General features: G+C 50.9%; 1 protein-coding gene across 7 annotated transcripts in view; it reads right to left on the reverse strand.

Annotated features, from left to right (window-relative positions):
* The window catches only part of LOC119436857 (uncharacterized), a 334,612-nt gene that overhangs the window by 12,275 nt on the left and 300,893 nt on the right, over positions 1-21,444 (reverse strand). The window contains exon 1 of one of the 7 annotated variants that reach the window (XM_037703869.2): positions 20,363-20,732. The exons of 5 other annotated variants lie outside the window; for them this stretch is intronic. Coding sequence is in view for 1 of the 2 variants with exons in the window: in XM_049660041.1 (XP_049515998.1) it covers positions 1,305-1,373 (69 nt within the window). In the remaining variant the exon portion in view is untranslated. Of the gene's footprint in view, positions 1-1,304; positions 1,479-20,362; positions 20,733-21,444 lie in introns of those variants that run through there. One more of the 7 variants, XM_049660041.1, reaches the window with a different exon arrangement.

The following is a 21,444-nucleotide window of genomic DNA, read 5'->3' on the forward strand; positions in this document are numbered from 1 at the left end:
TAGGCCAGCATTTTCCGGAAGAGCGCACGAACTTTTCATCTTATTACTCATGATGATGTTAATTTCTTTTCGCGCGTCTCGGACTTACGGCCATCACTGCGCGTTGCATAGCGCAGCTTGCAACACCGACACCGCGTTCCAATGCCGACAATGCGTCTCTCTCACTGTCTTTCATAAAGCGCAAAACCTCTTCACCTCGCAGAGCACGAGCGTACGAACGCGCCAGCTGTGGACGAAGGCGACGACGCTCGAACGCAATCGTATGGTTCGCATAAATGCACGTTCTGCAAGCGTGGCTCTATAGCCTAATGGTTACGACGCTCGCTTCGGGACCGGGGGTACGCGGGCTCGAATCCCGCCTCGGCAAGAAAATTTATTTTCTTTCTTGGTATAGTGTCTTGCTACGCACCACAAATTACGGCTGGCTTAAACAGCTTCGCTGTTAAAATGCAGCAGATCCAACGAGTTGGAATCTATATAGAGGGAGGCTTTGTGCGAGTGCACGAAGAGTCGAAACACGCACGCACGCGCACACAAATTATACCGGGCCTTTTTTTGAGCGGAGTTGCTAACTACTAGCGAGTACGACGGACGCCTTGAACGCATGATGGTTCCAGAGGCAGCATGCGCATACGTAAGTAGCGTAATTCGAATCCATTCTACCAGCAAGAAGAGTTTACTTGCTCATTACCATGCAGCCGCGGATGCGCGAAGGCGAGCGCCGTCTCGTGGTGCCGCAAGGAATCCAGCAGCGCACGCGGCGCGCGTACTCCGCTGTGATTGGTTCGCCTATTCGACAAGTGAACAGCCAGGCCGCAGCGCCCGCGGTCACGAAACCCGGCGAGGTTGGCAAGGAAAAGCTTCGCTTTTAATACTGGCCGTCTGTTGTCTAAGCAAGCGGCCTGTCTGAACACGCGCCTCCGCGAGACTGCTGGATGTCAGGACCCACGGCATTCTTTCTACTGAAGTCCCAGCCAAATTTAAGTGCTCAAAGCTGTTTCGCCTACTGAAGCTTGTCTCGTCAATAACGTGACCGGTTACACGCAATTGGTTACTAAAGAATGTAACTGCCATACAGACGGCGGTTACCGAGTAAAAATAAACGTAATCGATGAATTACAGCAAAAAACTAACTGATTACAAGTAATTACGCACACGTAATTCATTACGTACAAGGCTGCTCTTTACCCTGACGTCGTCTGCGGCAGTAGCCCGCGCTACGTGCCGACGCCCATGGCCAGCGAGACGCGACCGATGACAAGGCAATTCAAGGCCTAGCAATGAGTAAGGGTGCGAGCGCTCACCAAGTTTCCGCAAACCGCGGTCGAGGGCACATGGCTAAAGCGAAGGTGCAACCGTTTGGAGCAGGACATGTCGAGCCTCGTTGAAGACCTCGCGCTCCGGCTGGCGACGCCTTTGCCCACCGATAACGGCGAGCTCCTCGGGACAGGTCACGGCAAATGGCTGCCGATGCTCGAATGCCAACGGAAGCGGCACGCGATCTGGCACGCGATCGGCGGCACGCGGCTTTCTCGTCGTCTTCCCAGTTTAACATGGGCGCGCACGCGCCTTTACGAAACCGGCGGCGTTAACACAAAACGACACTTCACGCAATAATTAAAGAAAAGGAAGGAAATAAAGCGTATAGCTTTAATGGCACAAAGAAACGAAAGAAAGAAATGGATGGCACCACAGTGCTTATAGATACTGTTCTCGCTCTCGTTTTTTTTTTTTTTTTCCTCTTTCGTCTCTTTTTAGACATCGCTTTATTTAGATATATATCCGGCACTAAGGGCTAGCTATAGGGTTCGTTCTGCAAAGTGAAATCACGACGACGCCGTATTACAAACGCTCACAAAGCGCTTTCTGAAACACAGAGGCATACGAAATGCCTATATACATTTCTCAAACATATAGCATTCGCAGGTCGTGCTGTGCGTTTTGCCTACCACAATATCAAGGAAAATGGTACGAAGCGAGTCTTAAAACTAAACATCTCGCAGCAAATGCGGTACCTGTCACCTATAGCAAAGTTCTATTTAATACGAAATTTATCGACTAATTATGCCCTTTGTGAGCTAAGCATTTCTACAGCAACCAGAAAATTAAGCAAGAAAATCTCGCAAGCAATTTGAACGCAGAGGAAAAGAGAAAAGGTGTGAAAAAGCGCGCGCATGCATGCAGGCTGTCGCGGGTGCGACACAGAGCAACGCCTGCTGGACAAACGACGAAAGCGCCGAAGTGTATAAGCCTGTAACTCAGTCGCACGCCTGGAGATTATTCGTTCCGACAGCGCCTTAGACAAGTACTCAAATACTGGTTAGTAAGTGACTACAGCGGCATGCAGGCACCGCTCTCGATCACGCTGTTGGCGCGTGTAATCTCCGCCTCGTATGCCGGAAAACACAAAAAGGGGTAAGCCGCGGCCTCTTTAAAGCACACTACCACATGCGCGCATCGATACAGCGCAGCCCGCATTTGACGTGTGCAATGCCAAGCGTAAACGCGGCAAGACATCGCGAAAGTCGGTTGCACCGTATATCACCGAGCATTACCTGCAACACGCAAGAGCGGCTTCTGCGCAATGCTTGTAGGACGGGCAGTGAAGCTACGCGGCAAGAAAAAAAGGCGGCCCACTTTACTAACAGGGCCTAGGAGGCGGCTGCGAGGCCCTCGTCAAAGGAGTTGGGGTGCGCGAAAAGCCGGCGGCTACGACCGTGTCGGTCGCAGCCGTTAACTTACTGCCACACGGCCTCTGTGCACAAGACGCCACGAGAAAATAAGCGTGCTCAAGGGAACGTCCAGGGGGCGGGCCAGTTGCTCGGGAAGAGGATTAACATGTAGCCGAAAAAAAAAAAAAAAGAAATAAAAACTTTTTATCGTCAGAAATGCAAGGCCCGCGAACCGCAACATAAGATTGTGTGCCTGAAGACATCTGTTATGCGCACATTCATAGTGAACGCTACTCAAGCGAATAATGTTTGTAGATGCAATGGCACATAGTAAAATCAAAGCTGCCTGTGACAGCCTGCAAAGAGGGAAGCATATCGTATAATACGCGCTGCATAAAACTTGCACACATCGCAGTAACTTTATAAGTTTCCTTGGGTTGAAAAAACATCGAATTTCTGCAACCCATGCATGTTTTTATTTTTACGATACACGTTTGGCACTCCCTTCAGATGTATGTTACTATCACTGCACCCAGCCACGCATCCACACGACTTAATCGTAACGGAACACTCTACGTTAACGGTATCCAGTGCGCGTAGTCACGAGTCTTCTATCCTATTCGGTATTTTCTCCATAGGGCAGAATTAGTTGAGTTAGCAAAATAGCAATTTGCATCTCGCAGGAGGTGTTGGGGGAACATTCAACTCCCGTGTTTCGAACTTTTGCCTAGTTTTCCGATTTTTTCCGGTTTCTCGCTTTTATTTTCTTCAAGCCAGTCGTACAGCGGTCGGGGAGGACGCGCCTCTCCGAGCTGCTGCGCGACACTCGCGCCATGCTGGCCACGCTCGTACAGAACTCCGTCCGCTTGCAGTGGGTGCCAAGCCACATGCGGGGTTCAGTAGCAGCGAACGCGCTGACGGACTCGCGGCCAGCGCTCATCGGCTCGCGCCCAGCGTCGCCGCACTGCAGCGCGAAGACGATGAGCCCAGAGAGAATGCCTTGATGATATTGCTACATGCATATTACGTGTTTCTTCTGGACGATGCGCGCGGGCGCCTAGACGAAGAAGACGAACTGCTCTGGGCTCTCGAGCTATCGGCTGATCTGGCCAGCGCTGCAGCTATCTTTTGTAAATATTGTAAATAGTCTCCTGTACTTAATTCTTCGTTCGCGTAACAATATCTCCAATGAGATGGGGTGGGTGATATTTAAACAGCCTCTTTTTATTCGTCCGCACTGCGTTTTCCGAGGCACGTTCGCGAAGCAGAGCCACCCGCGCCAGTTGTCCCGTCTCCTTAAAACATCAAAGAACGCCTTGTCTGTCATCTCAGACACACACACGCACACACACACACACACACACACACACACACACACACACACAAATGAAACAAACGTTGCGTTTGACAATGTGCAGTACAGGAACTGAGCTATATCTGACGCGGTTTGCTTTGCGCTCATACGCACAAAGCCTATCCCAAATTTACGTCATCGGCAGGCATAAACGGCGTAACCTACACGACTCAAAGTCATCGGGCGCCTTGCCTCCTCCTCCTCCTCTTCCCTCCACCCTTATGCAGCGAAATTTTTATCCTTCCTTAAGTCAAACCAAGGAGTGCGCATGAGTGCAATGACTTCACTAATCGAACATGTTTGTCAATCATTATTGCTCCTACTCTCTTTCTTGCTTGCCTTTCTCTCACTATTCTTTCTCATCCATCAGCTTTCATCGCCTTCTTCCTGCTGGCCAATATGCTGACGTCAACCGTCTGCTAAAATGTCTGCAGGGGGGCTCCCAGCAGACTATTTTCTCTGCCCATGCGTCCTTTTTTTTTTTTTTAGCAACTACCACAAAACAAAATAAAATGCTTCTCACCTGACCGAGAGCAAGCAGACGCGGTATACGCGCTTCCTATTACACACCACCCTTCGCTTAACCACCGAGACACAACGTGACGGTGTCAAGCGCGTCGCGGTGTTGCCCCTTCTCCTTGGCCCACTCCGGTGGACGTTTCACTATATGCGCCAACGCGCCGACAGGAGTCCGTGCAAAATCTCGCTGCCTGGAAGAGCGATCACGCACAAAGGGCTGCAAGATAGCGGAGCGAGCTGCGCGCTCGGTCCGTCGACTGCTGCCGCGGAAGCGGCCTCCGGCGGAGGCGATGCGCCGCCCCCATCCCGCCGCAGTGGGACGGCGACACGCGGACAAAAGCCAGCACCAGCGCGTGCGTCCACGCTCTCACAGTTGGCGTTACCCGCTACTCATGTGATCCATAATGACAGGGACGAAAGGGAGGGAACAGCGAGACAAAATAACGGTGAACCCGCCCGTTTCAGGCACACTCGTTCGGCACCGGCAGCCGCGGCACTTGGAACACAAAGCGAGCTTATACGCGCTATCCAGCGAGAGAAAATCCCCCGCGAACGTGGACGGGTGCCCATTTGATGTCACAACGATCACTGCCGCCGCGCGCCAGGTCTCGAGTACAATGTCGGAGGCGCGTCTATTAAGACTCCCACTGTTCGTTGTATATACGAATGAGAAACGGCCGCCTTCCCGGTGCGCGGTCGGGTAGGTTTTCGGCGGCGAAAAGCCGAACACTAATGACTTATATAAGCTCATATTGTGGGCAACGCAGTGCGTCGCTGCGCGTGGACGACGCCAACAAGCGGCGGTGAAGTCACTTTTTCACTCATTCCGTTGTAGACAAGAGTCCTTGTCAAATGATCGTCGCTATACGAGAACGCATAAGACAGCCCAAAACGCCGAGCAACGCGCCCGCGTGGAGCTCGTTAGAATGAGTGCGAAGGGACGACAGTGTCTTCGTCGTCGCTTGTCATGCTCACCCCGTTCGGTGAGACCGCGAGACAAAGATCGACAATCGAAAGAAAGGCCGACGTCCGGAAGACGACCCAAATTTGTCTACACCTTCTGTAGACTTTGCGCAACGTTATGCGCGGATGTGTAAAACGCAGTAGCCGACGGCGCGCACTTAACAGCCTCGCGGAGCGGTGTCCAAGGCTTTCGTCGTTCAAGCGAAACGAGCGTGCAGGCGCGTTCCCACACGCTTGCCTCGTCAGCCTGCCATTCCGAGCGAGCGGGCGGGCGGCGGCAATTCCGGAGCCGTCAAGTGCCCACTTCCAAACCCAGCGACGAAGGCGGGACAAGGACACCGCGGCGGCTCGGGTTTTCTTTTGTCGCGCGCGCTCCTTTCCTGTACACACAGGACGACGGCGTCGGAACACACCGACATCACCGGCTGCGCAGCCGCGCTTGTCAGGAACGCCAACGGCATTTCGCCGCCCGTAAAATGTCACACAGGGTGTCGCCTAACATTTCATGCAGTTCCGCTGTTTGCACCGGACTTGTCTGTTGACTCTTCGCAAGCGAGCATTCCCGAACGCGGCACGGTAAAGCGCTTGTTCTTGCTGTTGCCTAACACGGGGCTGATGAACACATTTCTACTGACATTCGCACTGCGCAAAGCTCTGTGAAGCTGTCAGCACGCGCAGCATTCCGTATGCACCCTTCGCACCTGGCGCGTGAGTTGCGTATAGAAGCGCTGACGCTCGTCAAATCGTCGATATCGTTATCGAGAAAAAAAAAAGCACAAATGACGCAAATGACGCAAACGCGGGCAACACGTGGCTGCTAGCCAACACTATAGAAATGCCAGCATTTCATGTTCTGATATTTACGGGCAACATTTTCATCTTGCCTCCTTGGCATTAGGGCCGCTCTGAGCTAAATGGCGCAGCATAACTGCGCAAAGGAGGCCCGCTGTTCAGCCAGTTTTTCCTCCACAGTCCTGAGTTGTTCAGCCGTTTTCACTGGCGTTGTTGTGTTGCCGTCGATTTACTCGGGTTACTTGTTGATTGATTGCACAGAAAGCAGCACGAGATGCGGAGAGAAATGAGATGCGAAAGGCGGGGAGTTTAACCGTGGAAGATTTGGAGAAAGGAGACTATCGGCGCCGCCGAGGGCCATCGCGCAACTGCCTCGCGAGCCTGCGGGCACTTTGACCAGTGACCCGCGGCGACAGGGCAAGTTAACGGTATTTAAAGAAGGTGCTGTCCCCATGTCCATTCCCGCCACAACCGGTCATAGTGTTTCTGTGGTCCTTACAGAGCATATATTATGTTTTCTGTGCACTGCAAAAAAAAAAAAAAAAGGGGGGGGGGGGTGTTAGAAAAATAGCTCAGTAGCTCACTGCTGACAGAGCAGTGAGCTAGCTAGGCACTGCGCCCTTCTCTTCCTTGCCCTTAACTTCTCAAGTTGCCTAAGCACACGTCGCACACAGGTTCGCGCGTCGCTTACTTCATCAATCGTCCGCACTCGGCGGCTTCAGGAGAATGCAGCGAGCCCAGCTATAGTAAATGCGGCCTAAGCAACACCAGCGTCTTCCAGTTGCATGTTTTGAGAACATGAGGCAACTAGTGCAGGTAACTTATTCGAGGAAGTATTCTGGACAGGGTAATATGGAGCCATGATGACTTAATGAATGATTTAGCGTCACAAAATAGCACTGGTGAACATCAATGAAGCAGCACATGCAACGCAACACAAAACCGCCGATATAGAAACCACACATCTACGAGAGACTAAACTATACTGTCTCTTACAGAGCGCCTCTCGTGGCTTTGGAAGCTGCGCGACGCATAGGGCGGCTACGTATATATATAGGGTGGCTGCTAAAGCAACAGCGCGCACAGAAAGAAATGACCGCGTGGCCGGCGATTCTGCACCCGAATCACGCAGCCGGCGGCTCTGGCTAGGGAGCGAACAGTCTCTCCCGACACGTACGGAAAAAATAAAAATGAAACCTGCTTTGGTTGCCTTTTAAGATAAAGCGGACGACCCCGACAAGCTAGCGGGACAACCTCCGGTTTTATCCCGGAGGAAAGGGCGCGCTAGTGCAAAGACCCTGGAGCCCGAAATGGGCACAAAGCGAGTAGGTCGTTGGCGCGCTACAAGTACGAAGCTTTTGTGAAGTAGAACTGAGCACTTGTTTATTTTTTTTTTTTTATTGTTACTATTTTTCCAATGCCGGCCGAACGTTGAGCGCGTACATTCAACGCTAAGTCGGAGGCGTGAATCAACCGGCACACACGGCGCACGAAGAATTAGCAAATTCTCATTAATGCCGGACAGATCCATCCGTGCTCTCGTTTGTGCTGTCTGCAAGCGATCGCAAACAATTGTCGCCGCAGGAAACTTGCGCAGGCAGCGATGAAAAAAATACGCCTTCGGTGAACAATGAAGATATACCCGAAATCATCACCGAAAATTATTTGGTCAAAGATGACATATGAGTGAAAATCAAAAATAAAGGAAAACATGCAATATTTTAATAAGCCCGACAACTTCACTCACAACGTACTCGTGCCATTATTATTATTATTATTATTATTATTATTATTATTATTATTATTATTATTATTTACAGTTTCCTGTGTGGCCTTCTTGCAATAGGCAGTGCATGTCCTATGGCTAGACTTCAAAAAACATGCAATAAGTACTCTGTCAGTATTGGCATACTTTGGAGTTCATTCCTTGTGTTCTGTACTTGTGTAGATAAGCATGTTGTATGATTACCTTGCTTTTACGTCCGCCTCCCCGTTTTCTTTCTTCCTATGTTTTTTCTCACTCCTCGTTTTCTTTCTACCTAGCGTTCTGCCACGCATGCGCGTGTAGACGAGCTTGCACGCGTGCATGCAGTGCGCGCAATTCAGCATGGCCGCGGCCCTTGAGCCACGTTGAAGTTGAAAACGGGAAGCCGTTGTATACTCCGCTTTCGTCAAATATCTGCGGCCTTATAAACTGATTACATGAGCAAGCGAAAGCGTCCGATGCGGCGGACACACTCCAACATTAATCGAGCCACTACTACGCTTAGAATACGTGAAATCAACACCGTACAACGAGGACACGTCACCGTTATAGCTGCGGAGCTATAGAGCTCGGTCAGAAGCAAAGTTACAACCAGAGAAAGTGAAGGAGAAAATACAAAACAAGGAATGACCCCGCACGCGGCCGACAGCTTTCGCTTTCGCCTCGCCACTTGGCGCTCAATGGCGCAGGTCCATCTCAGCAGTGCCGCCGATTGATATCGCGCTCGCGCCATCATCGATGCGCTCGCGTCAGTGACCCCGAAAAGCCGCGCAACTGCACCGCGCTGAACAGCTGGGAGAGGAAGGGAGACCGGACGATTGTTCCACCCCCGACGGACACAGTGGGCAGAGCGATAAGGACCCATTCACGCTGACGGTAGAGGACGCCGAAGCGCGGCGTCCGACCTCAACAGACGCGGCGCGGTAACAAAGGAAACCGCGTTCTCCCGGCGATGAATCACGGGTGCAGATCCGCAAGTGCGGCAGTGTCACCACTGCCAAACCCCGAAGTCATTGTTCCACCTCGCAGCTCCCGCGTTGAAGGAAACACGGGGATGAAAACAGTGTTCACTCTCTCTCTGCAACAATCATCTAGTTTGTGGCGGGGTATGCAGTTCCGTGTACGTACACGCCCTTGGCTATCACTGAGACGGAGCTCCGAGGGACAACTGACGCGGAATCCTTATCTGCAAGGGCGGAAGCGTTAGTTCTGTGGGAAATGCTTATTTTCTTCGTGCCGTTTCCTTGGCCTCTCAAGAACAATAACTCGGCACTTGTAGTATAGCAGTGCCGTTGCCGTGGGTGCGCCTTGCTTCCTATAGCAGCGGGGTCACATGCAGGCCACGGATATAGAGTTTGACATCGCTTGAAGGAATTACTTGAAAGGGTCCTCGAGAAAACATTTTCTCTAGTGAAATTGGACTCAAGTGAAGGGTGTATTAGGTTGTTGTTTAAAATTTCGTTGGCTTGAATGGTTCGTTTCATTCAACCTTTAGAGCAAGCGCTACTTTGGTGTAGGTGGTATAAAAAGCAGCACGTAGCGGAACGATCGGAGAGCGAAACACGCCGGATTTCATTTGAAACGAGCAATACTAGCTATGAACAAGCACAGCGAATATTTCGAACGAAATTGAGCATAGCGCGCCCGAATGCACTGAAATTACGCACGTACGCATGCACGTGTGTGCGTGTTATCGTGTCAATGCTTCGTCATCTGAACAGGACAGCTTCGCAAATTCAATGTATCTTCATTTAAACAAGGCAGCTTTATCAAGGTCCACTTTCGTTCTATGCAGCTATAAATGTTTTCTAAAATGTGGAAAATGGCCACGCAGATCACATTTATCAAAAGGTCACCTAACTCCCCCCCCCCCCCTCCCCCCGAGCAGCGCTTTTTCTTAATTACTTTATGCTATTTTTTAAAACTTGACTTGTTTTATCTATTGGCCCTCATTGGCTTTCCTTTCCTTAATCTTGATTCGCGGTCAGGCGTTCACAGAGAGGTCAAGGCTGTGAATGTCTGTCCGCGGTATAGATTTCGTGAGAAGTGCAGTTAAACAGCGGAGGATATAGGCTAGTTTATGGGCATTCATAGTACAAACTTTTATGGACCGGGTTCATGCGCATCGCAACATCCAGGGGCCACTGTGCAAACATCGTACACACTTCTTCGTGCACGCCGAGCTCACTGCCTTGCCTTCATGACGGAGAGTAGTTATAGTCTGAAAACACATAGCGAGAGAGAGAGAGAGAGAGAGAAAAAAAAGCCGTAAACAGTAAACGCCTGTATAACGAAGTGCTTGGGACTTCCAAAATCCTTCGTTATACAGGTCACTTCTATACGTTCGCTCACCGTACCGCTCACAATAGACAGTGCTATAAGCACGTTGAACAAGAGAAAACCTTTATTTAACATAAATTCCAGAGAAATAATCGGCTAATTTCTTCGCGCACACATTGACGTGCGACTGCAGTCGACCCAATTGCCCCGAGCTTCGCAGCATGCTATACGAGGCGAAACGCGGGAGCGATGAAAGGTCGGACTGGAGATTGCTTCATTTGCCGTCAAAATTATTGCCTTGATTACAGGCTCTTCATCACTGTCGCCTTCGCTGACATTCGCGTGCTTTCAGTCCTAGATGTCTTTGTGAATGCGTCGTAGGTTACGATTACATCAACACGTTGTCATCCCCAGAGCTGAAATTCGGGCTACTTGGTTATTCGTGATGGTCAAATGCCAGCGCGTAAGAAACAAGGGACGAGCGTAGAAGAATTTCGTTGTAGAGGCATATGTCTCTTCTACGTTAATTCGCCCCTTGTTTTTTTACGCGCTGGTATTCGACGATCACGCTGTCATCAACTGCGACGTATTCGTCACCCGTTGCACCCACTGGTGCGTTATAAAAGGCAGCGTACGAGTTGAGCGATTTCTGGAGCAGTGCACTAGGACTGGAACGGTCGCTGGCGTCGGTACGTCCCGCGATCAAGTGCGTCGCTGGCGCTGCTATATGGCGTCTGCAGATGGTAGTGACGGCCCGGCGCTATACGTGGCGTTCGTTAAAGAAAAAAGCAAACAAATCAGCCGTCGGGGGCGCCTAAATTCCTTCGCTGAACACGCAAATTGGTTGTATTTGTCATCGCTGTAGAGGCGTTCGCGCAATACGTGTGAACGATAGGAATTCCGCCGGGACATAATAAATCCTTCGTTCTACAGGTAATTTCGTTGTATAGAGGCGTTTGACCGTTGTGCTTGCTTCCTTGCTACGGCGGATTTCCATCACCCGAGTCCATTATAACGACGGAAGCATAAGCAAGTCGCGCTAAGAGTATAGCACACGGCAAAAGCTCTCCGCTCGGCGCACACATGCATCGGGCTCGGCAGTGTTATTATCGCACCTCGCATAAACGTCCGGCGTCCATAACGCCGAGCGTCGACGTGCGCGTTTCGCCGCTGAGCAGCTGGGTCAGCGGCGGCGTTAGCGACGCCACGGAGCAGCAGGCAACGCGCGCCACGCATGCATGAAGCGAAAGGAGCCGAGCTACGCACAAAAGCGCGCGGCGCTACCACGACCCTCCGTGCTTGCCTTGCGGTATATACGCGCTGCCTCGAGCACAGCGGCAGCGCGCGGAAGCAGCGCAGCGTAACCGCGCGACCTGCGCAAGAACTGCGGGCCGGTGCGGCTGATGGCGGCGTGCGCTAGACGCGCGGGAAGAGAAGCGGCACGCACCCCCCAAACGAGCGTGCAACGGCCCCGCGTAGGCACTGACACTGTATACGTGTGTCCATGCGAAATTTCACGAGAAAACCACCGCAACTCGAGTTCGTCAAAAGGGATATAACGCCGGGACGAAGGCGCGCGCGCGCAGTATACAGCGGCCTGAAATGACGGCCAACAACGCAAGTAAAACAATCACGCGCACACACAGCCGCATACAGCTGCGCTCGGGACACGAAAAAGGAACACGAAAAGCACGAAAAAGCGCCTTCCAAGGGCGTAATTCCAGATGACGTATAAGCGTCGTTCCGCTATAGTATACAGACGCCTTTAGTTTCGGTCCACGAGCCCCGCTATCTTGCACTGCTGCAGTAGGAACATGTGCTTACTTCTGGCGCGCGCGGTGAATTTAAGATAAAGCGCTTGTGAAACGCCCCTCACGCGTCTTTTGTAACCATTGTGATGCTTCAGAATCACTCCTAAATACCGTGCGTTGCTTATACCAGTGAGAAAATGCCCGTGTTCAGCAGTCCACGACGACAGCTAGCATTCCAACATTGCCTCGAAATCTCCTATACAGCGGATGGGTGCTGCTGGTACTAACATTTCGCAGTCGCAAATGCAAAGCATAAATTACGGCTAAAGAAGATGGAGTTACAACAGAAATGAACCGGCTGAGGAGATACTGAGGGGCTAGACAGTGTGCTTGTATACACAGCAGCCCCTACGAGTTCCAGCCATCAACTTATAGTCTAATCGCCGAGTGCACGCCCGCTGACCAAATGTCATATAACGCTACTAGCAAATTTTTAATCACTTTAGTCGCGAGTATAAATTTAGCTGCTACGTACTCACCTCGTTCGAAAATAGGTAACCTCGCGAACTATATTATGGGGTTCAATTTTAATGTCCCGAAGCAACACAAACGTATACGCTATGAAAGACGCCGTGACGGAGGAGGAAGGCGGCTCTCGAATAATTTCAACCACCGAGGCAGCGTTCTTGCATTCCGCCCTCGCCCGAATGCGGACGCCGCGGTAGGAAACTTAAACCACGACCAAACGTTCTCACCAGTGGAAAGCCATAACTACTGAGCCGCGCGTACCACCGCGGGTCTCGCGAAATGTATACGCATATTATGTCACGTGCGACGCGGCATGCAGTTACGATAACACCGGCCGGCATCTACCGCGCTCCGCCAGATGCGACATGTATAGTTCGTGCGTTCCACGTGTAGCACGTGTGTTCCAAGTGCCGCAATTTACATATTTGAACGTGCCTGCGGGCGCGCTAGCAATGCCACTACAGTTTGACAATACAGTAAACCATCATTTTAACTAAGTCATCGGGCCAGGAAACTTGTAAGGGGAATTTCGTTAAAAGCGGAGGAGCTAAAGAAGTCGCAGTAATGCGGGAACACAAAAACTTCGAATGACGCGCTTTTGTTGTAACGAGGGTTTATACTGTATACAGTTGTCTAACTTCGGATTGAGAAAGTGTCTGCAAGATATCGCTACTTACACTTCGTGAATTACAACCACCGATTGGCGATATTTTTTTCAAGCAGCTACGACGAGATCTCTAAACTAATATATTCTAAAGAACGCAATATAAACGGCAAGAATGAAGATGCAGTGTCTCGCCACGGATAACGGGAGCACGTTACGCTGAAGAGATGTTCACAAAATATTCTCTCTGTAGCAACGCCTCTGAACCGTTGTGATGGCGTCCCTTGTATAGGGTGTCATGCTTACTACTACAAGTATCACGGCGGTGCTAAAGTCCCTTGGGAGAGCTGGAATCGGCAAAACTATATCCGGGAGCCATCTCCAACAAATGGCCATATATATGGTCTAGGCAAAGTTAAGAAACTATAGGCTATAATAGTTAAAAATTGTGATTTTACATGCCAAAACCACGATATGATTATGAGGCACGCCGTAGTGGAGGACGCCGGAAATTTCGACCACCTGGGGATCTTTAACGTTCTGCGACAGACGACCCACTGTTCCCAGCCGAACTAGCTCACGTGGCCTCGCTGCAGTCCAAAGCTGCACGATCATTGTGTCCTAAACGGTTGAATGACTTAAATTACGGCTCCATTATAATTAATCACGAACCTTAATTACGAGTCTGTATCCCCCGCGGACTGAAACGCACGAGCTCACGTGCAGGTTGCCCGTGTCCTGCAACAACAAAACGATTACGTACTTTCGTTTTCTCTTATTTCTTTCGATGCGAAGAAAAAATAAATTCTATGGCCTTACTTGCCAAAAAAAGAAAGGGGGGGGGGGAGAAAATAACACGATATGATTATGAGGCACGCCGTAATGAATTTTGACCACCTGGGGTTCTTTAACGCGTACCGAAATCTAAGTACACGAGGAGCGTGTTTCTTTTTTTTTTTTTTTTTTTTTCCCCTTGCGTTTCGCTTCACATATATGCGGCCGTCGCGGCAGGGAATCGAACGCGTGACCTCGTGCTGAGCAGCGAAGCACCATAGCCGCTAAGGGCACTGCGGCGGCCGGGTGCGAGACGGAGTTCTCGACGAGCGAAAGAAAAAGAAAACCAAGCTAAGAAAGCAGTCTGCTCAGTTTATAATGTTGCAGGACACGTCAACATGAGGGACATCAACCCACATTCTTCCGAAATACCCAGCGCGCAATGCCGAAAGAAGCCCCGTGGTGTCTAGTCTTCCGGCACACTTCAAAACTACGGACAACGAGCTACCGGTAGCTCCTGTTCCTTCAGGGCCCACGAGCAGCTGCGCATCAGAGCCCCCATTCTGGTTATAAGACTTCGCGGATTATCTCTATGACCGAGCCTGGGTCCACACATGGGCCCTAGACCCTCGCCGAATTAAAGCCGTGGTTTCAACCCCCGCCATTGAGCGAGCCATGCATGCGCTGCGCTGAACCCTTTGTTGTTGTTTTTTCTCTCCCCATTCGGCTCATGGTCTTTCTTTTTCTCCGCCACACTGTTGATGAACTGCTCACAATCTGCTGAGACAGTTACAAAGGTACTGATTTTCCAATAATCAGCCCCTCTCCATTTTCTTTTTTATTTTTTTCCGCCAACAACCGACAGTTTTATCACTGCACCTTCTAGCTGTACTGCTTCCGGCAGTTTGAATTAACGGGTTACGTTTTGCGAAATGGGCCTCCCTCCTCCTTGCGCTGGCGTTCTACGTGATCGCTTCCACGCTCTCGTTTACTCGCGCTGCCCTTAATCGCGGATGAACACGAACATGCCCAATTGTTTTTCAATTCTTGTTATGTTATTTTTTTTTCTCTCTCTCCTTCCTGCACTCTCAGGTATCGGAGCTGCGTCTGCAAGCAGAGGGCCCAACTTTCGTCGATTACCCTCGGGCCATCTGGACGCGCGAGGCATGCGCGCGAGCCCGAATCTCCCCGCGCTGTCGTGCAACCGCGGTTTCGTTCCAGCTACGCGCTTTCGGCCAGTGCGCGACGCCACCAGATGGTTGCGCTCCTTCCGCTCATGCGCCTCGGGCGCCACGAAGACACTAAGCGCGATCACATCTGCAGCCGTGGCTTCACGCAACAAGGCGCGCACCGTCCCCCATCCCAAACAGAGCGGGAAATCCACTGTAGCGGAGTCGGTCGCTCTCTGTTCTCCCTTTTCTCGAGAGGAGAACATTTGGGAGCATTTTCGTTCTCTTTAAGAACAATCGGCATTTCCCCGCCAAATGACTGGCTCTGCGCAGCGTCCGCCTTCTCTTCGGACCCTCCCACGGGGCTCAGCAGCGCGGAGAAAAAGAGCAGCACCTGCCCTTTTCTGTTATACACAACATGCGCGATTCACAGCCCCATGAAAACGACACACTGCCCGTTGCCCCTTTTTTTTTTTTCTGCTCATTTTATATAAAAGCGGCCCTGGGAATGCAGCCGTACGCTCAGCCGCTCCCCGTAAGCAACGGGTCCAACAGCTCACACAGCGGATGACGGAAATAAGAAAGGAAAAAAGAGAAGAAGGATTGTAAGAGGTGTTGAATGGGCCTAATTCCACGCCTTTATCACCGTCAGCGCAGTCCCACTGACTTCCTAGGACTGTACATCCATCAGCGTCTTGCGCTAATTTCTCGCTTTAATAGCGACATGCGCCGTTTATTGACAAGAGTCAAATGCTAATCTAAGCAGCCTCAGTGACGCAGAGGCTACACGGTTTCAAACGTCTCCGAAGTTAGCTCGAGCCTCTACAGAATCACTTAGAGACTTCTGCCTCGCGCGCCACCGCGTATTCCAGAAGAGGAGGCAAAGAGGTGTTGCTAGTTGCAGGCGGACCTATATCGTTGCAAATAGCTCTGGCAATTGCTGCACCCGCACGTTCCTTCTCAAATACAGCAGATACTAATTTTTTTAATACATATAGAGACCAACTAAAATACAGTAAAGACCAACCGGCCCAACGTTCTACTCTTTTAAAGCGGAGACTAAGTACACCGCGAATTTATAGAATTTAGGTTGGCACGCCAGGTCTGAAGCCCGTGGAGAAAACTTCCGTGCGCCCTGCTTCGCCACTCCCAGCTCATATAGAACAAAAGAGTTTACATGTCATGAACGCCGTCAGCTTTCTGCTGGTGCCTTAAAAAAGAGTCGAGACTTGGAACACATTTTCGCCGACGAGTTGAGACTCGCCAGACGGGAGTGTATAGCGGCGCCGTGCCCGGAAGTAGCGGCCAGAGGACTGCCGAGCCGGCGATCGAATGGCGGCACCGGCGGCGCGGACATCGATACGAATCGACAGGAACGTCTTCCGCGCCAAACAATGGCATCTTGCCGGAGAAACGGCCGCTAAGTGCGCGGTAATGTGCGGAGAGATAAGCCCGCGGCGACCCATTGTCTTATTAAGCCTTCAGACGGCAGGAGCAAACCGAGCCGGTCCCGCGGCGAGAGAGAGAGAGGCAATGAAAAACGTGACCGCGGCAAAACAAAAGGGCTCCAACACCGCAGCCCGTTCACTTCCTGTCTCGCAACACGACTCGGGGAGAGAGATGCCGCGCTCGCGGGTTGCACCGCGGGGTGCCCCGAGCCCCCCCTCCGTCTCGTCTCTCCATCACATACAGTGTCGTCGCACGCCGTTATCTTAGAATGGCGAGATGCACTCAGCAGCTAAGAAGCCGTACAGCCCACTGGCGATGCCAGACGCACGGACACGCCGGTATAGCTCGCGGCAGCTATACGGTTTCCGGCACAGTTTTTCCTTCCGCCGAACGGGAAAACGCGCGAACAAGCGAGGCTCTATAGATGAAGCGGATCGAGGTCGGAAAAGCGCGGCCGCGTGACTCATACGGAAGGCATTAAATAATGAGTAAGACGGTAATTGCTACGCGAGATGTGCGCCCGCGGCGAGTTACCGCGCGCCGAAATTGTCGCTGGATAACGTGACAAAAACCTTGGACGCTATCGGAGACAGTCGAATCTGCCACCGCCGTCCTATACGATATACAATTTCCAATACGTATCAGCAGCCGCAGCTTACAGCGCCGTCAGTCCTACTCAAGCCCGCAGCAGGTTGAAATATAAAATCATATGGCACAAGTGAAACCAAGATCTCAGTCCGTAGCAGGCTTAAATATCAAGTCATACGGCACAAGTGAGACCAATAGAGTTCAGTGAGACGGCGAAAAAGAGGAAACGCGCGAGCGGCTTTTGTTCAATGCTACTGCAATGACAGAAGGTTGTGCCCTTCGAGCCACGCCGCGTTCTTTGCGCGACTCCTTTGCGTTATTTATACAGCAGCTGCGCTGCTGAAAAGAACGCAGAGTTTCACGTATAAACGATGACATTAATGAACGCTGTTCTTGAAATCCAAAGCCATAAGACGCAAACACATCGAAGCGATATTTTACCCGTACCCAGAAACTGTGGACATTGTTCTTCGAGAATTTGTTGAACTTCCCCGCAATGCACCAGCGTAACTCAAAGGAGAACATTTTCAAAAATTATCTTTCAGGAGGTTGACCTAGTTTCAGCAAGTTCTTGATAGCAACGTCGAGGGAGTACTCCCTTCTAATAACCTACGCATTTATGACACTTAGTCGCCACTTAGTGCTGCGTTATATAGCAGTGTTCTAGTCTGATCAAAACGCTGCTATAAAGCAAAAGCGAAGTTAGGATAAGTGCCGTAAATGCGTGCTTTATTAGAAGGAAGTGCACTCTCGACGTTGCTAATTGAAACTCAGCCAATCTTATTAAATATATTTTAAATGTTGCTCATTGAGTTACGCTGGTGTATTGCGGTGAAGTTCCGACAAAATTTTGAATGGGCCATTGTGTACTAAAGTCCTGGACATGCAATAGTGTCCGATATTATTACTCCGATGAATGGAACGGAAGCCGCCATCAGGAGTGCCACCCCTGGACATACCGCAAATGTGAGCGTGAAAGCTTCGTTGCTCTTGCTGTAGTCACGAAAACTGCGGCCGAACGACTCTGACAAGGTGGACGCCAATTTCACAGCTACAAATACAAGAGGAGTGTCGCGCGCTCGCCTCGTCTACACTCTCGAGCAATCATAAGTAGCATTCAAAAAAAAAAAAAAAAAAGGGGGGGGGGGGGGACGTATCTTCTCTCTCCCCAAAGTAATACTTTTGTGACGCGGTTGACGGGGAGACAAACCTCCAGAAAATTGGCCTTTTGCCTGAACGCATGTGGTTGTCCCTCTGTGAGACAAACCTTCAGATGCGAGACCTTAAGCGACGCGGCAGACAATGCGCTGCCGCTGCTGCGCAACTTTCAGTACCCGCCCAGTCTTAGACGGAGCATGCGCAGTTTTCGAGAAACAATAAATTGATCTATCTCAGGCGAAAAAAAAAAAATGATGCATTTGACCAGGCCATGCATTTGACCAGGCTGCACCTGGCTTTCGACGGTGCAGGCGTTGGAAAGCAAACAAAACGTTGTAGCACACAACTAAACGGAACACATGCAGCGCCGAGTTGTACACCCGGCGTTTCAGCAAAGCCTAAGTAATTATTACTTTTTTTTTTAATTCAGTAAAGAAAACAACGCAATTTTTTTAGGCGACACATAGCACTCGCGCCCGCGGACATTGCGAATTTCGCGGTAATCATTTATTAACGTTATTAATGAACTAAGTAGACTCATCCTTTAATTACTTCAACAAGCTTAGCGGAACAGTGAAACTGAAAGTCACCCGGTGCGTAAAGGCATCTCCACAAAGCAAGTATTCCTGAGACAAAAACCCGCCTCCCCGCACCCTTTCGAGACTATGCAGGCATGTATCGAGTTCTGTATGCGTGGCTTCCATCCGCGCAATCAAAACATTTGCCACGAAGTTAGTTAGCGAGTCAGTATAGAGAGCTAATCAGTGATTACAGCCCAACTGATACCCGCCGGCGCGAGTAATATGTGCGGTGGAACAGTATAACCTCTCCGCACTCCATAGTTTTAAGCGTTAAAAGTCTTCGGTGAAACACCGCTCATTTGGCTCGGTAGCATTTGCTGGCATTTAGTGCAATCGCGGCTCATTTGCCGCCAAGGCCAGCAAGTAAACCAAGTGAGAAGGCGGTTTTCCTGAACACCTTTCTGCAAAGAGCGTAACAATCGTGGCAGCTGTTGATATAGCCGCTCTCGGGTCGAGACCGGAGACATATTTATTTCAGCAATACGTCCAAGGGTAATTAGTCGGTGTATTCAGGTGTTAGTGCCGCGCATCTGAACAGCTGTACTAAACAAAAATCATAGTATAACTGCCTATTCCGTGCATACTTCGTCCCCTCCCGTCAATGTATAAGCAACGAGAAATATATATATATATATATATATATATATATATATATATATATATATATATATATACCCACTGGAACCACAAGGCATATATAGACACGCTCACAACAGCCACATAATGTAACAGCGAAATCAATTTGGTAATTAAGACACTGAAAACGAGCATGTACACGTACATGTGCAAGATTCAAAAGGAGCGAACGATCCCCTTTTTCTTTCGGCTAAGCTACACGCAACACTGGTTTTATCGTTTATCGTTTTCATCGTTATCGTCTCTGTCAGTAAACATATCAACACTGACGCTCGGTTGTCCTCAACAGAAACACAGAACAGTGACACTATCAAAGTAGAAGCAAGAAATGCGCTCTCGAGTAGCAAAACAAAACCAAACAGCAGAAGCGAGTTACAGAAGAACGGGGCTTCACAACGATGCCAACTTTCAGGCAGACATTCATCTTCGTCAAGCTTCCGACGAAGGCAAGGACGACGACGCTGCTGAAAGCCGAAATCGTCCTCGAGGCGAAGTGCGCTCATTCAACGCTAATTTCCCCGAGCATGTCATTTTCCCGGCCATACTTTGCACAACGAATATCGCTTAGGAGAACAATAACATAATAAAGATAAAAGCAGTCAAGTCACTGGGCTATGCACTTTTTTTTTTTTTCAATTATCGCGGAAAAAAAAGAAGCAGCAGCGTCCGGAGCGCGCATGGTGCCACAGTGCAGCTAACAGGCATTACGGCAAGACCAGATACGGTTTTCGTTTTTTCTCTTTCTTTCTCTGTGGCTCTCGACGACGAAGCGTGCTCACCCCATGATCGGCGGAAGTGTCCAGTGGCGGAGATCCCGGACACCTCGAGCGTCTCCACCGAAAGCGGGTGGTCGCCACCCGCAAAATCCGACGCCAAGTCAGGAGCAGCCGATCGCGTTTCGATGAGGACCGCGTCTTAGCGCCGACGAGCAGCCGCCAGCCACTACCGCTCGCGCACAAGGGCAAACACGGAGACGACGACGAGCCGTCCCGCCGGGGAGCCGCCGCCCACGCCGCCTCTTCTCCCGCGAATGAGTTCACACCACGGGGCCAAGAGAAAGAGAAGCGCCGAGTGAAACGGGATCAGACTCTGGCGAAAGGATCCGAGCGCGCGCGGCAGTTTTCACTGGGCGCGCGCGCAGGCGGGCAGGCAGACTCCGTATAGCGTGCGCGACGAGGCCGAATGTTTCATGCAACCGCGAGCCCTGCCTACACGCGTGCGTCTTTCGCTTGTTTATTTGCATCCCCTCTTTCTCTGCTCGCGCCCTCCCCCCCAACTCGGCAGGTTTCGCGTGGAAAGAACGCGCGGATTATCAGAGCGTGAATCCGGGATAGCGGTGTGCGCTCTCAACCCGTGCCGAAAGAACCGTCAGAAACGGCCCCAAAACCGACGCCATGAGAGGGAAAGAGGGAGAACGCGGCCCAAGTACCGACGGCGCAGCGAAGCGGCGAGGCAGCGCGGGCTGCCCGCCCGCTCCCGCAGAAGGACATCGCCGCGCCAAACCAGAGCGAATCACGGAACTGCAGAGAGAAGCCGCACGGCACAGCACACGAATGGACCTCGACTAGCCCGACAGCGCACGCACCAGCCACGGCAGCGCGCGGCATTCATTCTGCCTGCGACATGGCCAACAAAATCATCACGCAGGCTAAACGGGGAGTGTGGCGTGAACTGTCGCGCGTCGTATACCTTCGTTATCATTCTCTCGCATTAAGCGCACGTGCGCGCCCTATATATCGAGGTACTAACAACGGCAGGTATACGGCCAAGTCTTCAATAAAGTTACACTGACAAAGAAAGCCAATTCTGGCGCTTTCTTTTCTATAATACGACCCGCACGCAATATAAGAAGGGAGCGAGC

This window comes from Dermacentor silvarum, chromosome 1, assembly GCF_013339745.2.
Source record: "Dermacentor silvarum isolate Dsil-2018 chromosome 1, BIME_Dsil_1.4, whole genome shotgun sequence".
In the NCBI taxonomy this organism is placed as follows: domain Eukaryota; kingdom Metazoa; phylum Arthropoda; class Arachnida; order Ixodida; family Ixodidae; genus Dermacentor; species Dermacentor silvarum.